The 19,157-nt window shown below is 47.4% G+C and overlaps 1 protein-coding gene across 2 annotated transcripts in view; it reads right to left on the minus strand.

Moving 5' to 3' along the window:
• Positions 1-19,157, minus strand: part of PPM1E (protein phosphatase, Mg2+/Mn2+ dependent 1E) — a 121,579-nt gene that overhangs the window by 7,414 nt on the left and 95,008 nt on the right. For both annotated transcript variants that reach the window (XM_050928787.1, XM_050928788.1), the window contains 3 exons: positions 16,621-16,739; positions 2,927-3,126; positions 860-1,048 (listed from right to left, as the gene is read on the minus strand). In XM_050928787.1, coding sequence (XP_050784744.1) covers positions 860-1,048; positions 2,927-3,126; positions 16,621-16,739 — 508 coding nt within the window. The remainder of the gene's footprint in view (positions 1-859; positions 1,049-2,926; positions 3,127-16,620; positions 16,740-19,157) is intronic.

Below are 19,157 nucleotides of genomic sequence, written 5' to 3' on the forward strand. Positions count from 1 at the left end.
AAAACTTCTGTTGGATGCTAAAATCTAGTGCTTCCAGTTTGTTCAGAATCAGCTGGCTTTAGTCAGTGACTCTGAATTTACACAGTGCCATTGGTACACTGGCTGCAGTTCTAGGTACAAGAGAACCAAAAGGTGACTAATAAGTAAGGTTCAACCCAATATCCATTTTTATAAGTCTTAATTGTTTCCTTTCAGATGATGCTAAGTCAGTAACATCCATGAATAAAGCAACATGAAGAAAAAGATTCCAATTTGGCTCCTGGGAGACAGCGTTGGGTGTAGGACAATGTGCATCTCTTGCACAGCCTGCGGCCTTTTGCTCCCTACTTTAACTTCAACTTTGAGAGAGGCAGGACAACTGCACATTACTCCTTTCCAAATCCATCTCTGTCATTTCCTAATCCTCGTGAGGGCTCACTGAAATGATTCATGGCAATCCCTGGCCATCTGGTGATTTATCACCCTGAAGACTTGGGTTCCAGAACAGTGGTGGGTTTCCTGCTTTCCAGGTTCATTACAGAGGTGTCATGCATGAGCTCTAGTGAACAAGAGCCAGTGAGCCTATCTGTCAAGTACTGGCTGCAGAAAAAGCTACCTACCAGGTCTGAAGAAGCAAGGGATGTGGTTGTACAGGAATGAAAGGGAACGGGAATGGTGATTGTCAAGTCCCATCCGGAACAGGGGTGCACTGGTTGTTGAGAGAGAAGCTGAATTCAGATGTGTAGGATGTTTTATCTCCATCTCTCCCCAGCTTGAAATTCACTTAAAACCTTCTTTCATTTTTAAATAGAAATGATATTAAAAAAAATCTTCAGTCAAAAACTTTCCCTCTGTCTCTCCAAATAAGATACTAACTCACCTCTCTGGCTGCCTTCTGAACAAAGCGTTCATCTGTCACCCGGAATGCTCTACATAGTGCCTCCGCTGGATCATGTTGAAACATCTCCTGATGCACCAAATTCACATGGAGATGGATGGAGGCATAGATGGCAGCATCCACCCCTCCATGACCATCAAATACTGCAAAATATGCTTGCTCTTCTTGGTCCTGCCAAGAGACAACCTTGAATCAAAAACTGATGAAGATAAGCAGTGCAGCTGGTTAACTGAACTGTCATTAAAACCCTTTAACTTGAGATTACTGGTGTCTTCCTTGTGCTTTCACATTAGTGCTGTAATGCCGTTAGAGAGGCAGAATCTCTACTTGAGAACTCAGCTATATGAATTCTTTATCGTAATGTGGGAATATGCATACACAGATTATATACACCTCTACCTTGCTGTAACGCTGTCCTCGGGAGCCAAAAAAAATCTTACCGCATTGTATTGAACTTGCTTTGATCCACTTGAGTGCGCAGCCCCGCCCTCCCGGAGCACTGATTTACCACGTTATATCCAAATTCTTGTTACATCAGGTCGCGTTATATCGAGGTAGAGGTGTAGTTGACAAATTGCATGCATCTGCATAGCTCTGCTAATGCACCTCACATCTGTTTTGTTATAGCTTTAGTTATTCAATGCCTAAACTTTTCCTGAATAAAAATTTTCATTCACACCAAAGTGTGGCAAGGCTTTGTGAGCTGGACAGCCAGCCAGCAGGATGAGACCATCGTGTGCTGCAAGCAAAATGCATAAATCCAGATTTGAATTCAGTTTCTTAGAGATAAAATGCTAGGGCATTAAACTATGAAGCCACATTGTCCTACGGTTTTTATTCAATCCACATCAGTTCAGGTGTCTGTAATTAATACATTAATATGTATTGTCTCATCAGGTAATTAAGTGTGATCACATTCTCAGATCAAGATAGGCAGAATCCTTCATCTTCAACTCAGGTTTCTTGTCTTGCCCAAACTGCTCACAGAGGAAACAATGCTCCAGTAGCAAGAGACATCAGCTTCTGCACCCAATTCATACACACAACTCACCAACCCATCTCAGTTTGCATTAACATAATACATCTTAAAGGCAAGAACTAAGGGTGCAAGAAAATGGTTATTAAACTGACAATGTATAATACAAATCAATTTTTCCATCATACTGATCCAGGTTGTGTAATCCTTGCTACTTCACATACTTGCCATTTCACAATGTCTGAGATTTTACATCTGAAGAAAAGTTTGCATGAGGATTTTGCTGATAAGTGATATAAAGAGATGGATGAAAGTAAACCTGGGCCAGGATCTACCAAAAAGTTGGTCCTGGTGGCTGTTTTTGTGAACCTATTCTCTCAGGAGGACTGTTTTTTACCTCTTTTCCTTCCTTTGACTTCTTGATGTTTCTCCCAAGAAACATGGTAGTCCAGCAGCACAGGCCTGGCTCAGCAGGCAGCTAGACAGCAGTAACCAGTTATGAGTTGCACCATCACCTCTTTCTCTGTTTGTGATTAACTGCTGTCTGGGCAATCTTCAGGCAAGTAGAGGATCCTGCCTTAGCTTACTCATTAGTAACACAATGCACTGGCTGCCACTGGGGGAACTCTGTTACTGTTGAGTCTCAGGCCACTAAATCCTAGGAGCATTGCAGAACTCATGCTGCTCTCAATCTCCATGATGGTGAATGCATCCTATATTGTTCTCTCTGCTCTTCTATTGCCAGCAAAATGCAAGTTTCTAGATTATGAGAAGGCCACCAGCCTTGTAAATGACAACATCTAAACAACAGAACAAAACTAGTCCTAAATGAAGGATGAAAATCTTACAATAAAAGGCAGATTCCAGTGAGATGGGGGTACAGCCACACAGTAACTGGACAAGTGGCTACAGCAGGATGGGATAAGCACTAAGTATTTATGAAAGCTTCTGTTTCATCCTATATAGGCCATGGGCATTTTGTGAGACCCACAAATATTTGCACAGTAAAATGCTTACTAATTTCCCAAAACCCATATTCAGTAGGTTAACTGACCCACACCAGCCCCCTTTACCTCAAGGTTGAAGAGCATGTTGAAGTCAGGAATGCAGACATGCTTGTCTTCCATCTTCCTGCGCATGTTCTTGATAGCATGGATGGATGTCTCATAATAGCGGTAGGGCCTCCTTTGAAGCGGAAAGTCTTTCACCCAGCTGCTGCAGATCTCGTGGAGTTTGCTGAAAACTGAGCGGGCTAGCTTCATTGTGTCAATCTCTGAGGAGGCCAAAAGAAATAAAGGGTTTTCTAAGAATGCTATTAGATGAGAATTTGTCACTCAAGTGCATTATAAAGATGAAATAAAATCATGCTGGCCGAGACATTCAGCCATCCAATTCAGAAACCCTGGATTCTGGCTGTAAAGGGAAAAGAGGAAGCTACCTACAGTATAATTAGCATTCACCAAGTAACAGCTGATTGTATCCTACCTACTTCTGTACCTTTACTGGACTCATCAGCAAGAAGCAATGAATGAGAAGATTTTATGCTTCCCCTGATAAGACCCATGTGCAGTTCCAAACAAGAGGATGCAACCCTGTCTCCTACAATGTCTGGATTTAAACACTTCATGGTACAAATGAGTTGCAACATTAAAAAGCAACTCAAGGGGCATGATTCACCATATTTTTGCTCCAGTTTTTGGTCAGTGGAGTTACACCCCTACAGAACTGGAGCAATGCAGCAATTAATAAGGCCTAGCAGGGTTTATAACATTTCTTTTAAGCACATTCATGGGTTTTCATTCAAATGGCATATTAACTGAGACATGTTCATAATTTAATGTTGTTTTGTTTTCAGATCTCAAAGTAAGTTGAGCCCAAAAGAAATCTGTGTGAGCAGGTGAAAAGTCCAGAGCAGCCTTCAGTTAAGGGGTGGGTGAACTGTCACTTTGTAAAATAATCATTCTTAATATGTGCAGAGTCAGGCACTCGCTAACCATTCTGCAGTTATGAAAGTCTAGTTAGCTTCTTTTACTGGAAGAAAAAGCAGCAAGTTCAAACACGGGAGACCTGAACACATCTAAGGCTCTTTTCATATTATAATTTCACCAGTCTGAGTCTCCAGGGTCCAATTTCAGCAGAAGTCTTTGTGTCCAGTGGTTCCAATTGCCTTGCAGAAGTACTGTATCCAAAGGGAACCATTCCACATCTGATTTTACAGAAACAGCGTCAGTATCAATAAGCAGCACCTACTAATGATGGCCTAGTTAACAATCACTGATAGAGTTAGGAAAAATGTGGTGTCTGGTGGTTAGCAAGCAAGACTCCTGGGATCTATTTCTAGCTCTGGTTATTTTTCCCTGTGCCACAATGAGTAAGTAATTTATTCTAATTTCATATATGGAAAACTGAGCCTCAGTTTCCCCAAGTTTAATTATTTGGAGCAGGAACAGAAGACAGAGAACAGGAAAGACCCTGGATGCCTCCCAATCTCCAGCCACTAGACCACAAGAGTTGGTTCTACCATGTTCAGCTAAATAAGCCATAGCAAGGCTGAGGAAGGAATTACTAATGGAAGGAGACTGAACTTCTCAGTTCATCAGTTCTTGGAAGCAGGTGGGCAAGTACTGATACCATTAGGTCATCAAAGTAATAGCACAGTGAGATACCAAGCTGCAACAGATACCTGGAATATGCAGGTCCCATCAGTGCTGTCAGCAATGTCACTGCTGGGCAGCATGTGAAACAAGAACACAAATACTGCCTGAACTGTCCAAACCATATCTTCAATCAGGGAACATCATCCCCAGAGTTCATTGCCCACTCTTTTCCATGGGCATGTTTAAGAGAAAAACCTGTTGATTTTAATGTCACCTGTTCATTACAATTCAGAAATCCTTCTGAAGGACAAACGGAGAGAAACCATTTGCTGTGCTGAGATATTAAATACCCTCCCCCTGTGAGGAGTGTGCACAGTGGCAGCAGCATCAATAATTGCAGCTTGAGATTTAAAAAAAGGAGAGAGGCCCAAAGCAGCCGATCCACCCCCTCACAGCTGTAAATTAGTCAATCGTTAATGTCGCGGTCCTGAGCTGGGGCTGAGTCAGCTGTCATCGTGGCTGAATCATGTGGAATTTCATCTCCCTCCTGCTGCTGCCTCAATGCTGCTCCAAGAATCTTCAGGTGTTGGAAGTACAACTTAATTGTGTCACTGCTAGGAGGAAACCCAGGTCAGACATTTTTGTCCCTAACATTGGTTATCTTTGCAAAGGAGACGAGGGGGTTGGAAAGGCAAGTTTGTGTCAATTTCTAAACTCTCCAATCTCTCTCACTGTTGATACCAGGCCTGACTCACCGCAGCAGATGGAGGAGAGATTCCCATTTATTTCATACAAATCATTTCTAGTGACAGCCAAGTAATGAATGGCAGTGCTTCATCAATGTGTATGGGAAAAAAAAAGTACAATTTCTGAAGTGATATTTACATTTCCACAGCACTTTTCATCCACAGGTCTCAAAGGTCCTTCTATTAATAACCGGTTTAAGCTAGGTCTCTATCTTTGTTCAACAGTTTTAGTAATATCCCTCTCATTTAAGTGATGGGTAAAGGAGATGAGTTAATATCTTTTATTGCACCTACATCTGTTGGTGAGAGAGATTAACTTTACACAGAGCTCTTCTGACCTGAAGAAGAGCTCTGTGTAAGCTCAAAAGCTTGTCTCTCATCAACAGAAGTTGGTCCAATAAAAGATATCACCTCACCCACCTAGTCTCTCTAATATCCTGTAACCAACGTGGCTACAACACTGCAAACGGTACTTACATAATATTGAACATTATCAGAGTGCTGAACCACCATTACGTAATCCTCAGAACACCAATGTGAGATAAGTATCATCTTCTGTTACAGATGAAAAAACTGATAGAGAAGTTAGGCCCAAATTTTAAGAGGTAACCTCTGATCTTGAGCGCCTCACTATTTGGGTGCCCATCTCTGGATACCTGGAGCCAGATCCTTATAGGCTCTAAATTAACATCAGCATTAGATGTAGTTGCTCAACACCACTAATAATCAGGCTTTAAATGTCTCTAGCCGGATACTCAGAACAAGAGGTACCCAAAATTGAAGACCACGTTTGAAAATTTGGGGCTTAATGACTGCAGAACTGGGATTAGAATGCAAGAGTTCCTTGTTTGTAGCCGGGTGATCAATCCATTAGATGTCTCAATCTACAAATTTTATTTTACTCTATTGTAATTGTATTTCTGTTGTAATCCAATTTAAGAATTCTCGGGAAAATGATGCACTGGGTCTTTGAGATCTGTTTTGTGAAATCTACTGGCTATACATGCCCTTATTCTACTGTCAGGGCTTGGCTACACTTGAAACTCCAAAGCGCTGCCGGGGGAGCGCTCCCGCGGCAGCGCTTTGAAGTGCGAGTGTTGTCGCGGTGCCAGCGCTGGGAGCAGGTACTCCAACTCCCTGTGGGGATTAGCTTGCAGTGCTGGGAGCCACACTCCCAGCGCTGGGGCACTGTTTACACTGGCGCTTTGCAGCGCTGTAACTTGCTGCGCTCAGGGGTGTGTTTTTTCACACTCGAGTGAGAAAATTGCAGCGCTGTAAAGCGCCAGTGTAGCCAAGACCTCAGTCTTGTCTTCCAAGCCCCTTTTGATCTTTATCAGCCATGTCTGCTGCAATGAGGAGTTCTACCTCCACTAAAAAGATTTCCAAATGTTATGTATTCCTGGGTTGTCCTCTCAAAAAAGAAATCTCTGAAGCCCTGTTTGTTTTTTTTAAATTAAACTAAACACATACTAAAGATTAGTAAATCATTCATGACCAATTCCACCTAGACCTCATAATTCCTTTTGGTTTGCAGACTCATTTTCTCAAAAGCTTGGAGAGTCACTCTGAATATGCTAATTCCACACTCTTACTTTCATACATCAGTGGGTTCAATGATACCTGTTTTAAGGTAAGGATCCTCCCTGCATCACATCTCCGTTCAAAAGGTTGCCTTCCACATGCACACCTCTGACTCCTTTTATCAAACCTGACTAGTAGAGGACTCCACAGGTTCCATCATCCGCATTCACCCAGCTGAACCAAATGTCTCTCGAGGAGAAACTGAGGTTAGGAGACAAATTTGGGCAAATATTAAGTCCTTCCACTTTTTGCATTATATAGAGCAGTAAGCTTGGTGGACCTCTAAAACAAAAGCCTTTCCAGCATAGACCAATGTAGAGGTGGACATCAGAAGCACCAGGTTACAAATCATCTTGTTCTTTAGTCCTGTACTAATTTGAGCAGCTTGAAAGTCAGCAGTCTGATATAAACTCAGGTCAGAGCTATAAGTTACAACAGGAATCCATTCTCAAACAACTGTCATAGATCTGCCAGAGCTTCCTCTGTTTCTCCCAAAGTGTAATGGCCTCCCCACATGAACAATAGTCAGGACCAGGACCAGGACCAGGACCAGGAAAGCAGTCAATCACTACAGTCTTCTAACTATCCCAGGTTTCCTAAGTAAGTCTCACTGAGAATATTAGTCAAATGAATATCTGACCCTTTGCAATGAAACTTCCGTTAGTTGGAGCAATTCACAGAACTGATGTTTTTATTCAAGACATCAACCCCTCATTCCTTGACTTAGTCATGTGTTTGCAAAACCATGATTTTTAATGTATTATGTGAGATGGAATTGCTTAATCTTACATTACCCATAAATCAACTCATCACTTTGCTGTGGTCCAGGACATCAACTTTTATTTCTTTCTTCACATTTCTTATTCTTTAATTTGCATTATTTAAAGTGTATTTAAACTTCACTTATCTACATATGTCCACATCATTACGATATGGTCCTGCATGGAGTCCCCAGTTTCATTTTGGTAACTGCTACACTAAGGTACAGATAACAATGTATGATTGCTTCTTTGTATTACAGGTTTAAATACATTTTAAAAAACACCTACAGTTGTTTTCATTTAAAACATCAGCTTCCTTAGATATTCTCTGTGGAGGCTTAGTTTGAAAAATGTCAAAATTTCCTTGGAGACTGTCAAATATTTATGAGAGTCTAAGCGATTTCAATTTGGAAATAATGAGGGCTGCTCAGTCAGAACAATGACAAATCTATTCCATTCACCTGCTATGGGTGAGACGCAGCAACACCTACAAACAGCAAGCCCAGAGCAAATTGCACATTTTCCTCAGGTTCGTCAAGGCCTCTAAGAATCAGACTAGAAACTTTCTCTTAAGAGGGCCAGAATTCTAAAGCTTTTAATTTTCCCATAACACTATATCTTTTTATCAGAAGTAAGAGGGAGGGAGGGATAATAAGGGTTGCTGAGTATATGTGTTCCAAACCGAATGAAGGACTCCTGTCAACTCATTTTATGGAATGTTATTCATCTTAATTAGCATCCAGCAGGCTCTCCAAGGGAATGTAGTCAGCAGAATCCTGAGTGAGTCAGAATTTGTGACCTTGAGCAGACTGATGGGAAAGTCTTGCTATACAATAAGTACAAACAGAGAAAAAGAAAATTCCTCGGTTTTTAACATCAAGTATTTTTTGTATGACAGTCACTGAAACCCAAGAAACTGCAAATCTTTTGTAAAAATAATTACCAGCTGAAATTCAGAGTGAAATTAATTCCTTCCCACACAAAGCTGGCTTAAGGCAGATGGATTTCACCCTGCCAATATGGGCACAGGCAAGAAATTCAGGGCCACTGAATCCAACCCTGGGCTACTTGGGGCTGGTTTGAAGACCCTTTTTGAAGCACAAAGGAGCGTATAGACACCCCTCACTTGCATGGCCACTCAGTCTAATTTCTTCTTCTGACAAGAGCCTCTCACTGCAGAAAGTAAGTAGTAACATAGATGTTGTGTGAGATAGTCTGCATCCAAATTAATTTCACCTCAAGCAAATACAGTGGTAGCCACTCCAGTGCAGCCTGTGAAATTTTCTGGGGTATCACAATATAGATAATACAGTGTCTATTATGTGTCTAAGTACGTGTAGCGTCTGTTTGCATATGTGAAGACTTAACAGTTCAGCCGTATTATAAAACAAGGTATTTGAAAAACAGCCAAATGCCTGAGTTCATCTTTTTCCCCCATCTAGAAGCATACAGAGAGGAGCGGTTTCTGATGGCAGTAGATTTTTCAGATAGGTTGTTGAAAATGTATCTGTAATTGTAAAGTCTGTAATTAGATCCTGATACTCATTTGCAATCTTAAAGTGTTTATTTTAAAGCTTTGCAATTCACTTTTTAATACCCCTTGCTCACATTTTGCTTTTAGAACTGTCACTATGGTAACATGAAAACAGATAAAGGAACATCCTGATGCTAAATATATACCTCTTCCCCTCTACTGCCCTCCATACGTCTGTTTGTACAGAACTGGTCTTCTTTGTTCCTTCCCATCATCTCACCTCTGGTGGTGCAAGAACCTTCTCTTCTACAACTCCTTGTGTCAGGGACAACTTTCCTCCGTCTCCGGGACTCCATCTCTTAAAATCTCACTTAAAAACACATCTTTTCTCCTTTTATGCCCCTTAATTTTTTCTACCACCCTACGGAAGTATTGAGTAGGAGCAGAGAAGTTTTATTACCTCTGCATTCAGCACTGGTGTGACTGCTCCTGGAATATTGTATCTAGTTGTGGTGCCCACACTTCCAGAAGGATGTTGAAAAATCGGACTCAGAGAAGAGCCAGAAGACCAGTGGTTCTCAAACTATTGTACTGGTGACCTCTTTCACATAGCAAGCCTCTGAGTGCCACCCCCCTTATAAATTAAAACACTTGTTTATATATTTAACACCATTATAAATGCTGGCGGCAAAGCAGGGTTTTGGCTGACAGCTTGCGCCCTCCCGTGTAATAACCTTACAACCCTCGAGGGGTCCCACTCCAGTTTGAGAACCCCTGCACAAGACCGATTAAAGGATTGGAAAACGTGCCTTATAGTGAGGGACTCAAGGAGCTCAATTTATTTCATTATCAAAAAGAAGACTGAGGGCTAGCTTGATCACAGTCTACAAATACTGTACCTACATGGGGAAAAGACGGTTACTCACCTTTGTAACTGTTGTTCTTCGAGATGTGTTGCTCACATCCATTCCAGTTAGGTGTGCGCGCCGCGCGTGCACGTTCGTCGGAAACTTTTTTACCCTAGCAACTCCAGTGGGCCGGCAGGTCGCCCCCTGGAGTGGCGCCGCCATGGCACCCAATATATATCCCTGCCGGCCCACCCGCTCCTCAGTTCCTTCTTGCCGGCGACTCCGACAGTGGGGAAGGAGGGCGGGTGTGGAATGGATGTGAGCAACACATCTCGAAGAACAACAGTTACAAAGGTGAGTAACCGTCTTTTCTTCTTCGAGTGATTGCTCACATCCATTCCAGTTAGGTGAATCCCAAGCCATACCTAGGCGGTGGGGTCGGAGCGAGAAGTCGCGGCATGGAGCACTGCAGATCCAAAGGCCGCATCCTCTCTAGACTGCTGGACCAGGGCGTAGTGGGAAGCGAAGGTGTGGACCGATGACCAGGTCGCTGCCCGACAGATTTCCTGGATGGGCACACGGGCGAGGAAAGCCAGCGACGACGCCTGCGCCCTGGTAGAATGCGCAGTCACACGGCCCGTAGGGACGTGGGCCAAGTCATAGCAGGTCCTGATGCAGGACGTTACCCAAGAGGATAACCTCTGGGAGGAGATAGGAAGCCCTTTCATGCGGTCCGCTACTGCCACGAAAAGCTGGGGGGATTTGCGGAAGGGCTTGGTCCTCTCCACGTAGAACGCGAGAGCCCTACGGACATCAAGCGAGTGGAGCTGCTGCTCCCTGCCTGAGGAGTGAGGTTTCGGGAAAAAAACCGGGAGGAATATCTCTTGGTTGACGTGGAAGGCTGAGACCACCTTGGGGAGAAAAGCAGGGTGTGGTCTCAGCTGCACCTTGTCCTTGTGGAAGACCGTGTATGGGGGGTCTACCACAAGAGCCCGGAGTTCCGACACCCGTCTAGCTGAGGTGATAGCTACTAGAAAGGCCGTCTTCCAAGAGAGGTAAAGCAGGGAGCAAGTAGCTAACGGCTCAAAGGGGGGCCCCATGAGTCGGGACAACCCCAGGTTAAGATCCCAGGTTGGAGCAGGGGGACGGACGTTAGGGTATAAACGTTCCAGCCCCTTAAGGAATCTAGACACCGTCGGGTGGGAAAAAACAGAGTGACCATCCGCACCCGGGTGAAAGGTGGAGATAGCCGCTAGGTGGACTCGTAACGACGATATGGCCAGACCTTGCCCTTTGAGGGACCAAATGTAGTCTAAGATGTTGGCTACTGAAACTTCCATAGGGCGGAGATTTCTCTCCACGCACCAATAGGAGAATCGCTTCCATTTGGCCAAATATGTCGCTCTTGTGGACGGCTTTCTGCTGCCCAAGAGCACTTCCCTCACCGGCGTGGAACAGCGCAGCTCAGAGCCAGTCAGCCACGCAGGAGCCACGCCGCTAGGTGCAGCGACTGCAGGTCCGGGTGACAGAGGGTCCCGTGCTCCTGGGTAATCAGGTCCGGATGAAGGGGCAGGGGAACTGGGTCGGCTATGGCCAGGTCCAGCAGCATGGGGTACCAGTGCTGTCTGGGCCACGCCGGGGCTACCATGATCACATGAGCCCTGTCCCTGCGCACCTTCAGAAGGACCCTGTGGACCAACGGGAATGGGGGAAATGCATAGTACAGGTGGGTCGACCACTGGATGAGGAAGGCATCCGCTATCGACCCGGGTTCCCTGCCCTGAAAGGAGCAGAACGCTTGGCACTTCCTGTTCCCCTTGGCCGCGAAGAGGTCCACCCGGGGATAACCCCACCTCCGGAAGATGGAGAGGGCGACGTCCGGGCGAAGGGACCACTCGTGTGACAGGAAGGATCTGCTCAATCGATCCGCCAGCGTGTTCCGTACTCCGGGGAGGAAGGAAGCCATGAGGTGAATGGAGTGGGCTACACAAAAGTCCCAGAGTCGTATCGCCTCGTGGCACAGGGAGGAGGATCTGGTGCCGCCCTGCTTGTTGATATAATACATGGTCGTCGTGTTGTCGGTGAACACCGCGACACAACGACCCTGGAGCTGATGACAGAACGTTTGACAAGCAAGACGGACCGCTCTCAACTCCCGCATGTTGATGTGTAGCCCCACCTCCTCCTGGGACCACAGGCCCTGCGTCCTCAGGGTCCCTGCGTGGGCCCCCCAGCCGAGATCTGAGGCATCTGTTGTTAGGGACACCGAGGGCTGAGATGGGTGGAAGGGGAGACCCGCACACAACACTGACTGGTCCAGCCACCAGCCGAGAGAATCTAAGACCCTCTGGGGGATCGTGATTAACATATCTAGTGGCTGTCTTGTCGGCCTGTAATGACTGATGAGCCACAACTGGAGTGGCCTCATGCGGAGCCGAGCGTAATTGGTCACGAAAGTACAGGCCGCCATGTGGCCTAACAGGGTTAGACACGTCCTCACTGACGTCAGGGGGGCTGTCTGTAGTCGTTGCACGATTGCCGACAAGGCCTGGAACCGCTGCAATGGCAGCAAGGCCCTGCCCACAGTGGCGTCCAGGACGGCCCCGATGAATTCCACCCTTTGTGTGGGGGCCAGGGTGGACTTGTCTGTGTTCACCAAGAGGCCCAGAGTGGTGAACATGTCGGTGATCACACGGACATGGTTGCAGACTTGTTGTTCCGACGTGCCCCGAATCAACCAATCGTCCAGATACGGGAACACGTGGATACGACTGCGCCGAAGCTGCGCCACAACAACTGCCATGCATTTCGTAAACACTCTCGGGGCCGTGGACAAGCCAAATGGGAGGACTGCAAATTGGTAATGCAGAGACCCCACAACGAAGCGAAGGAAACGTCTGTGGGGTGGCCAGATAGCAATGTGGAAATACGCGTCCTGCATGTCGAGGGCGGCGTACCAGTCTCCCGGATCCAGGGATGGGATAATGGTCCCCAAGGAAACCATGCGGAACTTCAACTTCACCAGGTACTTGTTGAGCTCTCGCAGGTCGAGGATGGGCCTGAGGCCTCCCTTGGCCTTGGGGATCAGAAAGTAGCGGGAATAAAACCCCTTGCCTTTCTCGTTCTCCGGCACCGCCTCTATAGCTCCTTTGCGGAGGAGCGTCTGCACCTCCTGCCGAAGGAATTGCTCGTGAGAGGGGTCCCTGAAGAGGGACGAGGAAGGGGGGCGGGGAGGAGGAAATGAAACAAACTGCAGGCGGTATCCCGACTGCACCGTGCGTAAGACCCAGCGGTCTGATGTTATTAGGGACCACGCCGGGAGGAAAAAAGAAAGGCGGTTGGAAAACGGGGGGAAAGGATCCAATGGGGAAACTGTTACTGCGCCCTCGGGCGCACCTTCAAAATGAAGGCTTGGGACCAGGCGGGGGCTTAGAGGAGCCTTGGTTTTGGCCCCCTTGGTTCCCCGAGTGCCTGCGCCTTCCGTTCCTGCCGCGGCGCCTGTTAAGGTCCTGCCGCTGGCGGAACTGGAGATACGGCCTGCGCTGTTGTTGCTGTTGCTGCGGCCGGAAGGGTCTGCGCTGCGTCACTGGAGTGTGCATCCCCAGTGACCTCATGATGACGCGGTTGTCTTTTAGATTCTTTAGTCTAGGGTCTGTCTTATCCGAAAACAGCCCTTGGCCTTCAAAAGGAAGGTCCTGTATTGTGTGCTGGAGCTCCGGCGGAAGGCCGGAAACCTGCAGCCAGGAGAGGCGACGCATTGTTACACCCAACGCGAGGGTACGGGCAGCCGAATCCGCAGCGTCCAGAGAGGCTTGCAAGGACGTGCGTGCGACCTTCTTGCCTTCCTCTAAGATGGCCGCAAACTCCTGACGAGCGTCTTGTGGCAACAGCTCCTTGAATTTGTCTGCTGCCACCCAGGAGTTAAAGGCGTATCTACTTAACAGGGCCTGTTGGTTGGAGACCCTGAGTTGCAGCGCCCCCGCCGAGTACACCTTACGGCCGAGGAGGTCCATCCGCCTAGCCTCCCTGGATTTGGGGGCTGGAGCCTCCTGACCATGACGCTCCTTATCATTGACGGATTGGACCACCAGGGAACACGGAGTCGGGTGTACGTGGAGGTACTCGTAGCCCTTAGAAGGAGCCATGTACTTCCTCTCGACGCCCTTCGCAGTGGGAGGAATGGAGGCCGGGGACTGCCAGATGGTGGTGGCGTTGGCCTGGATGGTCCGTATGAACGGCAGGGCGACCCTGGTGGGAGCGTCTGCGGAGAGGATGGTGACAATAGGGTCCTCTACCTCCGAGACCTCCTCGGCTTGTAGACTCAGGTTTTGGGCTACTCGCCGGAGGAGGTCCTGGTGCGCCCTGAGGTCCAGCGGGGGGGGGCTGTTGGAGGAGGTCCCAGCCACCGCTTCATCAGGGGAAGAAGATGAGGAGACCCCCGGCAAGAAGGTGTCTAAAGGGGGGTCTCCCTCGGCCCTCGCCTCTGCCTCAGGAGCCAAAGTGGAGTCCTGTTGCTTGGATCCTTCCTCCCCATCCGGGGAGGGAGGGGGGCGAGACAACGAGGCCTCAGGTGCCCTGCGCTCTGCAGTCGCCGGCCTAGCAGGGAGCTGTTGGGGGCCCTGGGCCTGATGATACGCCCAGGGTGTCCAGAAACCCCATTGCTGTGGGGCTGCGTCCTGCTGTGGAGGCTCGCTGAACAGCGCCGCCTGCCGGTCGGTGCCCAGCGCGTACCCACTGTCCGCCAGCGAAGACACGGACGGCTGCCTCGAGGGCCATGGCGGAGCGGACCCTGGATGGTAATGGTCCGCGCGGGCCGGCACGGGTGATCGTCTCGGTGCCGGGGACCGGTGCCGGGAGTCGTAACGGTGCCGGGAGCGGGACCGAGTTCTGCCACGGTGCCGGGATCTGGATCGGTACCGGGCGCCGCTTCGGTGCCGGGATCGGGACCTGCCACCGGTTCGGTACCGGGAGGTCGACCGGGACCGGGACCTGCCACCAGCTCGGCGCCGGGAGGTCGACCGGTGCGGCGAACGTCTGGATCGGCTCCTGGACTCGCGGTGCCGGTAACGACGGCTGGACTCTGACCGCGACCGTCTCGGTGTCGACTGGCGCCGCGAGTGCGACCGGTACCGCTGAGGGGAGCGGTGCCGGGACTGCGAGCGGCGGCGGGATCTGGAGCGACCTTGACGTCGGGACCTGGAGCGAGAACGAGAGTCCCGGGACGGTGCCGACATCATAGGCTTGCCTCTGGACACAACCCGCACCGGAGGTACCGGGGGTGGTAGCTGAGTGGGCTCGGTCATGGCTATGAGGTCCCGTGCCGAGGCGAAGGTCTCTGGTGTAGATGGCACCACTATCTCGACCCCAGATGTCATGGGGGAGCTTGGCGGCACCGGACTCGACGGACCCGCCGGGCCCGGAGTCGACGGTGCCGGCGGCGCCGCGGCCGATGCTGAGGCCGGGCGCTCCACTCGGGTGTGCCTGGCCGGAGTAGTGGACTTCGACGGCCTAGGCTCTGTCCCCGGTGCCGGAGAAGGTCGGTGCCGGGGAGTCTTCTCGGTGCCGGTGCGATCCGGTGCCGGCGCCGACATCACGGCCTGCGAAGCCGCCGGGTCAAGTGCCGCCTCCAGGAGGAGAGTCCGGAGCCTTTGATCCCTCTCCTTCTTAGTCCTTGGCTTAAAAGCCTTGCAGATGCGGCACTTGTCGGATCTATGCGATTCCCCCAGGCACTTCAGGCACGCGTCGTGGGGGTCGCTCGTGGGCATAGGCTTCTTGCAGGCCGCACACTGCTTGAAGCCCGGCGAACCAGGCATGAGCCCGGTGCCGGGAAGGGCTAAGCCCCCGGCGAAAAACTATTTACAACTACTTAACACTTAACTACTACTATCTAACTAACAGTCTAATTAACAACTACAATAGAGATAACGATAGAAAAACAAGGAGAGCTAGGGACGTGGAGGACAGCTATGCCGCGCTCCACAGTTCCAACGACCGACACGGCGGTAAGAAGGAACTGAGGAGCGGGTGGGCCGGCAGGGATATATATTGGGCGCCATGGCGGCGCCACTCCAGGGGGCGACCTGCCGGCCCACTGGAGTTGCTAGGGTAAAAAAGTTTCCGACGAACGTGCACGCGCGGCGCGCACACCTAACTGGAATGGATGTGAGCAATCACTCGAAGAAGAACAGACCTTTTATAACAGAGAGTTCCTCAATATAGCAGACAAAGGTCTAAGATGATCCAGTGGCTGGAAGCAAGACAAATTCAGACTGGAGATAAGGTACAAATTTTTAACAGTGAGAGTAATTAACCAATGGAACAACTTAGAAAGGGACTGTGGTGGATTCTCCATTACTGGAAATTTTTACATCAAGACTGGTTGTTTCTCTGGTGAGATAAGATATGCTCTAGTGAACACAGCTATTGACTTAAAGTAGGAATTAATTCAGGAAAGTCCTATGTTCTCTTTATGAAGGGGATCACAAAGGTTCCTTTTGACTGAGGACATATGTCACCCATCCCCCAGAATTGCTGCTTGGCTTGTATTGAGCATGCTCAGTAACTTCTGCTGAAGCCACTGCTTTCGCTCTGCCCCGCAAATAGTGGCAGGTATGGGTCGTCTCTGCCTTCTGGACTTAAATCTATGAATTATCTCTGAAAGTGAAATTGTACTGCTTTACTCTGCAAAGTTTGCTGGGACACAGTTTGCATAAAAGATTGTATCAAAGTGAAGTATGGTATAATGCATATAGGCACTTACTTATGATGCCTTCTGTACTATCCACATGCTTTGGTAAGTAGTGCACTGAAAGATCACTCTGGAGGACTTCATCTGATGTTGCTCTGGCTAAAGCAGCAGCCAAAAATGAAGGGCAATTACTGAAAAAGAAAAACACAGGAAAGATATTTTTCAAACAGGCAAGCAGCATAATGCAGAACAACACTTACATTTGTAAAGTAACACCTACATTTGAAGGTTGTCCAATATTTTTGTGAGAGTGCAGCAGATTCTTTTTTGATAGGTAGCACTGCTCTTCTGCAGCCTGAGGACCCTTCTGTGGATTTTAGTAGGCTTAAATTTCACTTCCAAAGGCCATTCTTAAAAGCCTTTATGCCTCATTTTGCACCTTTAATTTACTCTTTAAAACTGGGGCTTTGAGCACACATGAGAGCTTATGAATCACACTACATTTACTCTATTTGCATTTACAAACCTGAGCTGAAACCCATCCTGTCCAGTTTCTCAGTCTCTGCTCTTGATTCAGATTCTCAAAGGGCAGGGAGTTTGGAAACTTTGCAAACAGAGACCTCCAGTTGCTCCTGTTAAATAGTAGGAGTAACATTTGCACAGCTAGCTAAATCAGTTTTTAACACATCTTCCAGTAACCAGCAGGGACCAGGTCTCACTTGTTTAAAAATGAGTTGCAGTGTAGATTCCTCACTACATAGGCTAGGATAAAATACAGCTCCTGAATCTGATTCTACCACAGTTTGTCTCATCCAGAATGACTGGCTGAACTATGTTACGTTTCAGAGTAGCAGCCCTGTTAGTCGGTGTCCGCAAAAAGAACAGGAGTACTTGTGGCACCTTAGAGACTAACAAATTTATTTGAGTATAAGTTTTCGTGGGCTACATCTGATGAAGTGAGCTGTAGCCCACAAAAGCTTATGCTCAAACAAATTTGTTAGTCTCTAAGGTGCCACAAGTAATCCTGTTCTTTGAACTATGTTAGAAACCATTTTAGCTGGCATCATATCTTTAAGTACAATTTCTTAATCCATGTCCTTGTCCTGTATGGACAGAGCCTTAACCTCTGTCTATGAAGATGTTTTTCTTTTCACCATAAAACATTTTCTGTATGTTCAATCCAAGGACTGAGGGAATTATCTGACTAGTAATTAGACAGATGAGCAATGTCAATCCAGAAATGTCACCACCCAGACCTGAGAAATCCAAGCATGAGGTGTTCCTCGTAGTTCTAATTTTGAGCATAATCTCCTAGTTTCAACTATAATAAAATTCAGATTTGCAAATGTATTATTTTCAAAATCATAACTGCACATTGCCTGAAACTACCTAAATAAAACCACAGAGAATTAGAAAGCTAACCTCTAACTGAGAAGGGGTTGAGAGAAACTTGTCCTATGGCAAACTATCCCATCATTGTCTACTACAGAGTTTCTTACACCTTCCTCTGAAGTATCTGATACTGGCCACTGTCGGAGACAAGATATTGGACTAGATGGACTCAGGGATGAGATGGCCATACCTTGTTTCTATCCTATGCACCAAATATGGATTTTGATAGACATGTCTCTTGAGATCCGAGGCAGTACTCCAATGTACTCACATTTGGACTGCTGCCAACCAAAGAAAACCAATGCTGTTCTAAACTGACCCAATGGTAGCTTAGTTAATGTGGACTGAATTCCACAAAAGACTTCAGTCAAACCCATTTTGCTGAGTCTCTTTGAAAATCCACTTTAGCACAATGCTTTCCAATATCATATTTGACAATGAACACCATTACAAATGGTAGATTTAGAATAAGATATGAGATTTGCACAAAGCTAAATCTTCCATCTATTTTAATAAATAGTATTTAATGTTTACATAAAGTTAAACACAGGATTAGAAATAAATACCAGCTTTTCCCAAAAGATACATTGAGGCACCTTCTGTCTCCAAGTTACTCAGAAAGCCACACTAATTCTGATGTTACAACATCAGTAAGAGTCATTCCTTGAATTAGCAGTTGAGCATTCTACCCATACAGCTACTCCAAACCTCAGCAATATGTACGCTAATGAAGCATGACTACATGAGAGCATTAACTATCTTAGGGCTGGATCTTCCCAGCACAAGACAAGAACTTAGATCCCATTTATATACAGCAATACCTTTTGGAAATGTACGGGAATCAGCAAGAAGGAAAAGCTCTGTAACTTCCTTTATTTCTAGTGCTCATAGAAATTGATTCTCCAGATAGCTTTGTTTGTCTTTAGATCACGAGGCATGTTTTTTGTCACTTCTACTATTAACTCCTACACAGTGTGACAAAGTGCCTCCTGTACCTTGATGGGTCCTGCGCTTATTGGGAGATTTGCTCATCTCAGTGATCTTCCCCACAATCTGGATCCTCCTGTGTCTGATCAGGAGTTGGGAGGTTTGGGGGGAACCCGGGACTGCCCTCTACTCCGGGTTCCAGCCCAGGGCCCTGTGGACTGCAGCTGTCTATAGTGCCTCTTGTAACAGCTGCATGACAGCTACAAATCCCTGGGCTACTTCCCCATGGC

Source organism: Gopherus flavomarginatus, chromosome 19 (genome assembly GCF_025201925.1).
Source record: "Gopherus flavomarginatus isolate rGopFla2 chromosome 19, rGopFla2.mat.asm, whole genome shotgun sequence".
NCBI lineage: Eukaryota > Metazoa > Chordata > Testudines > Testudinidae > Gopherus > Gopherus flavomarginatus.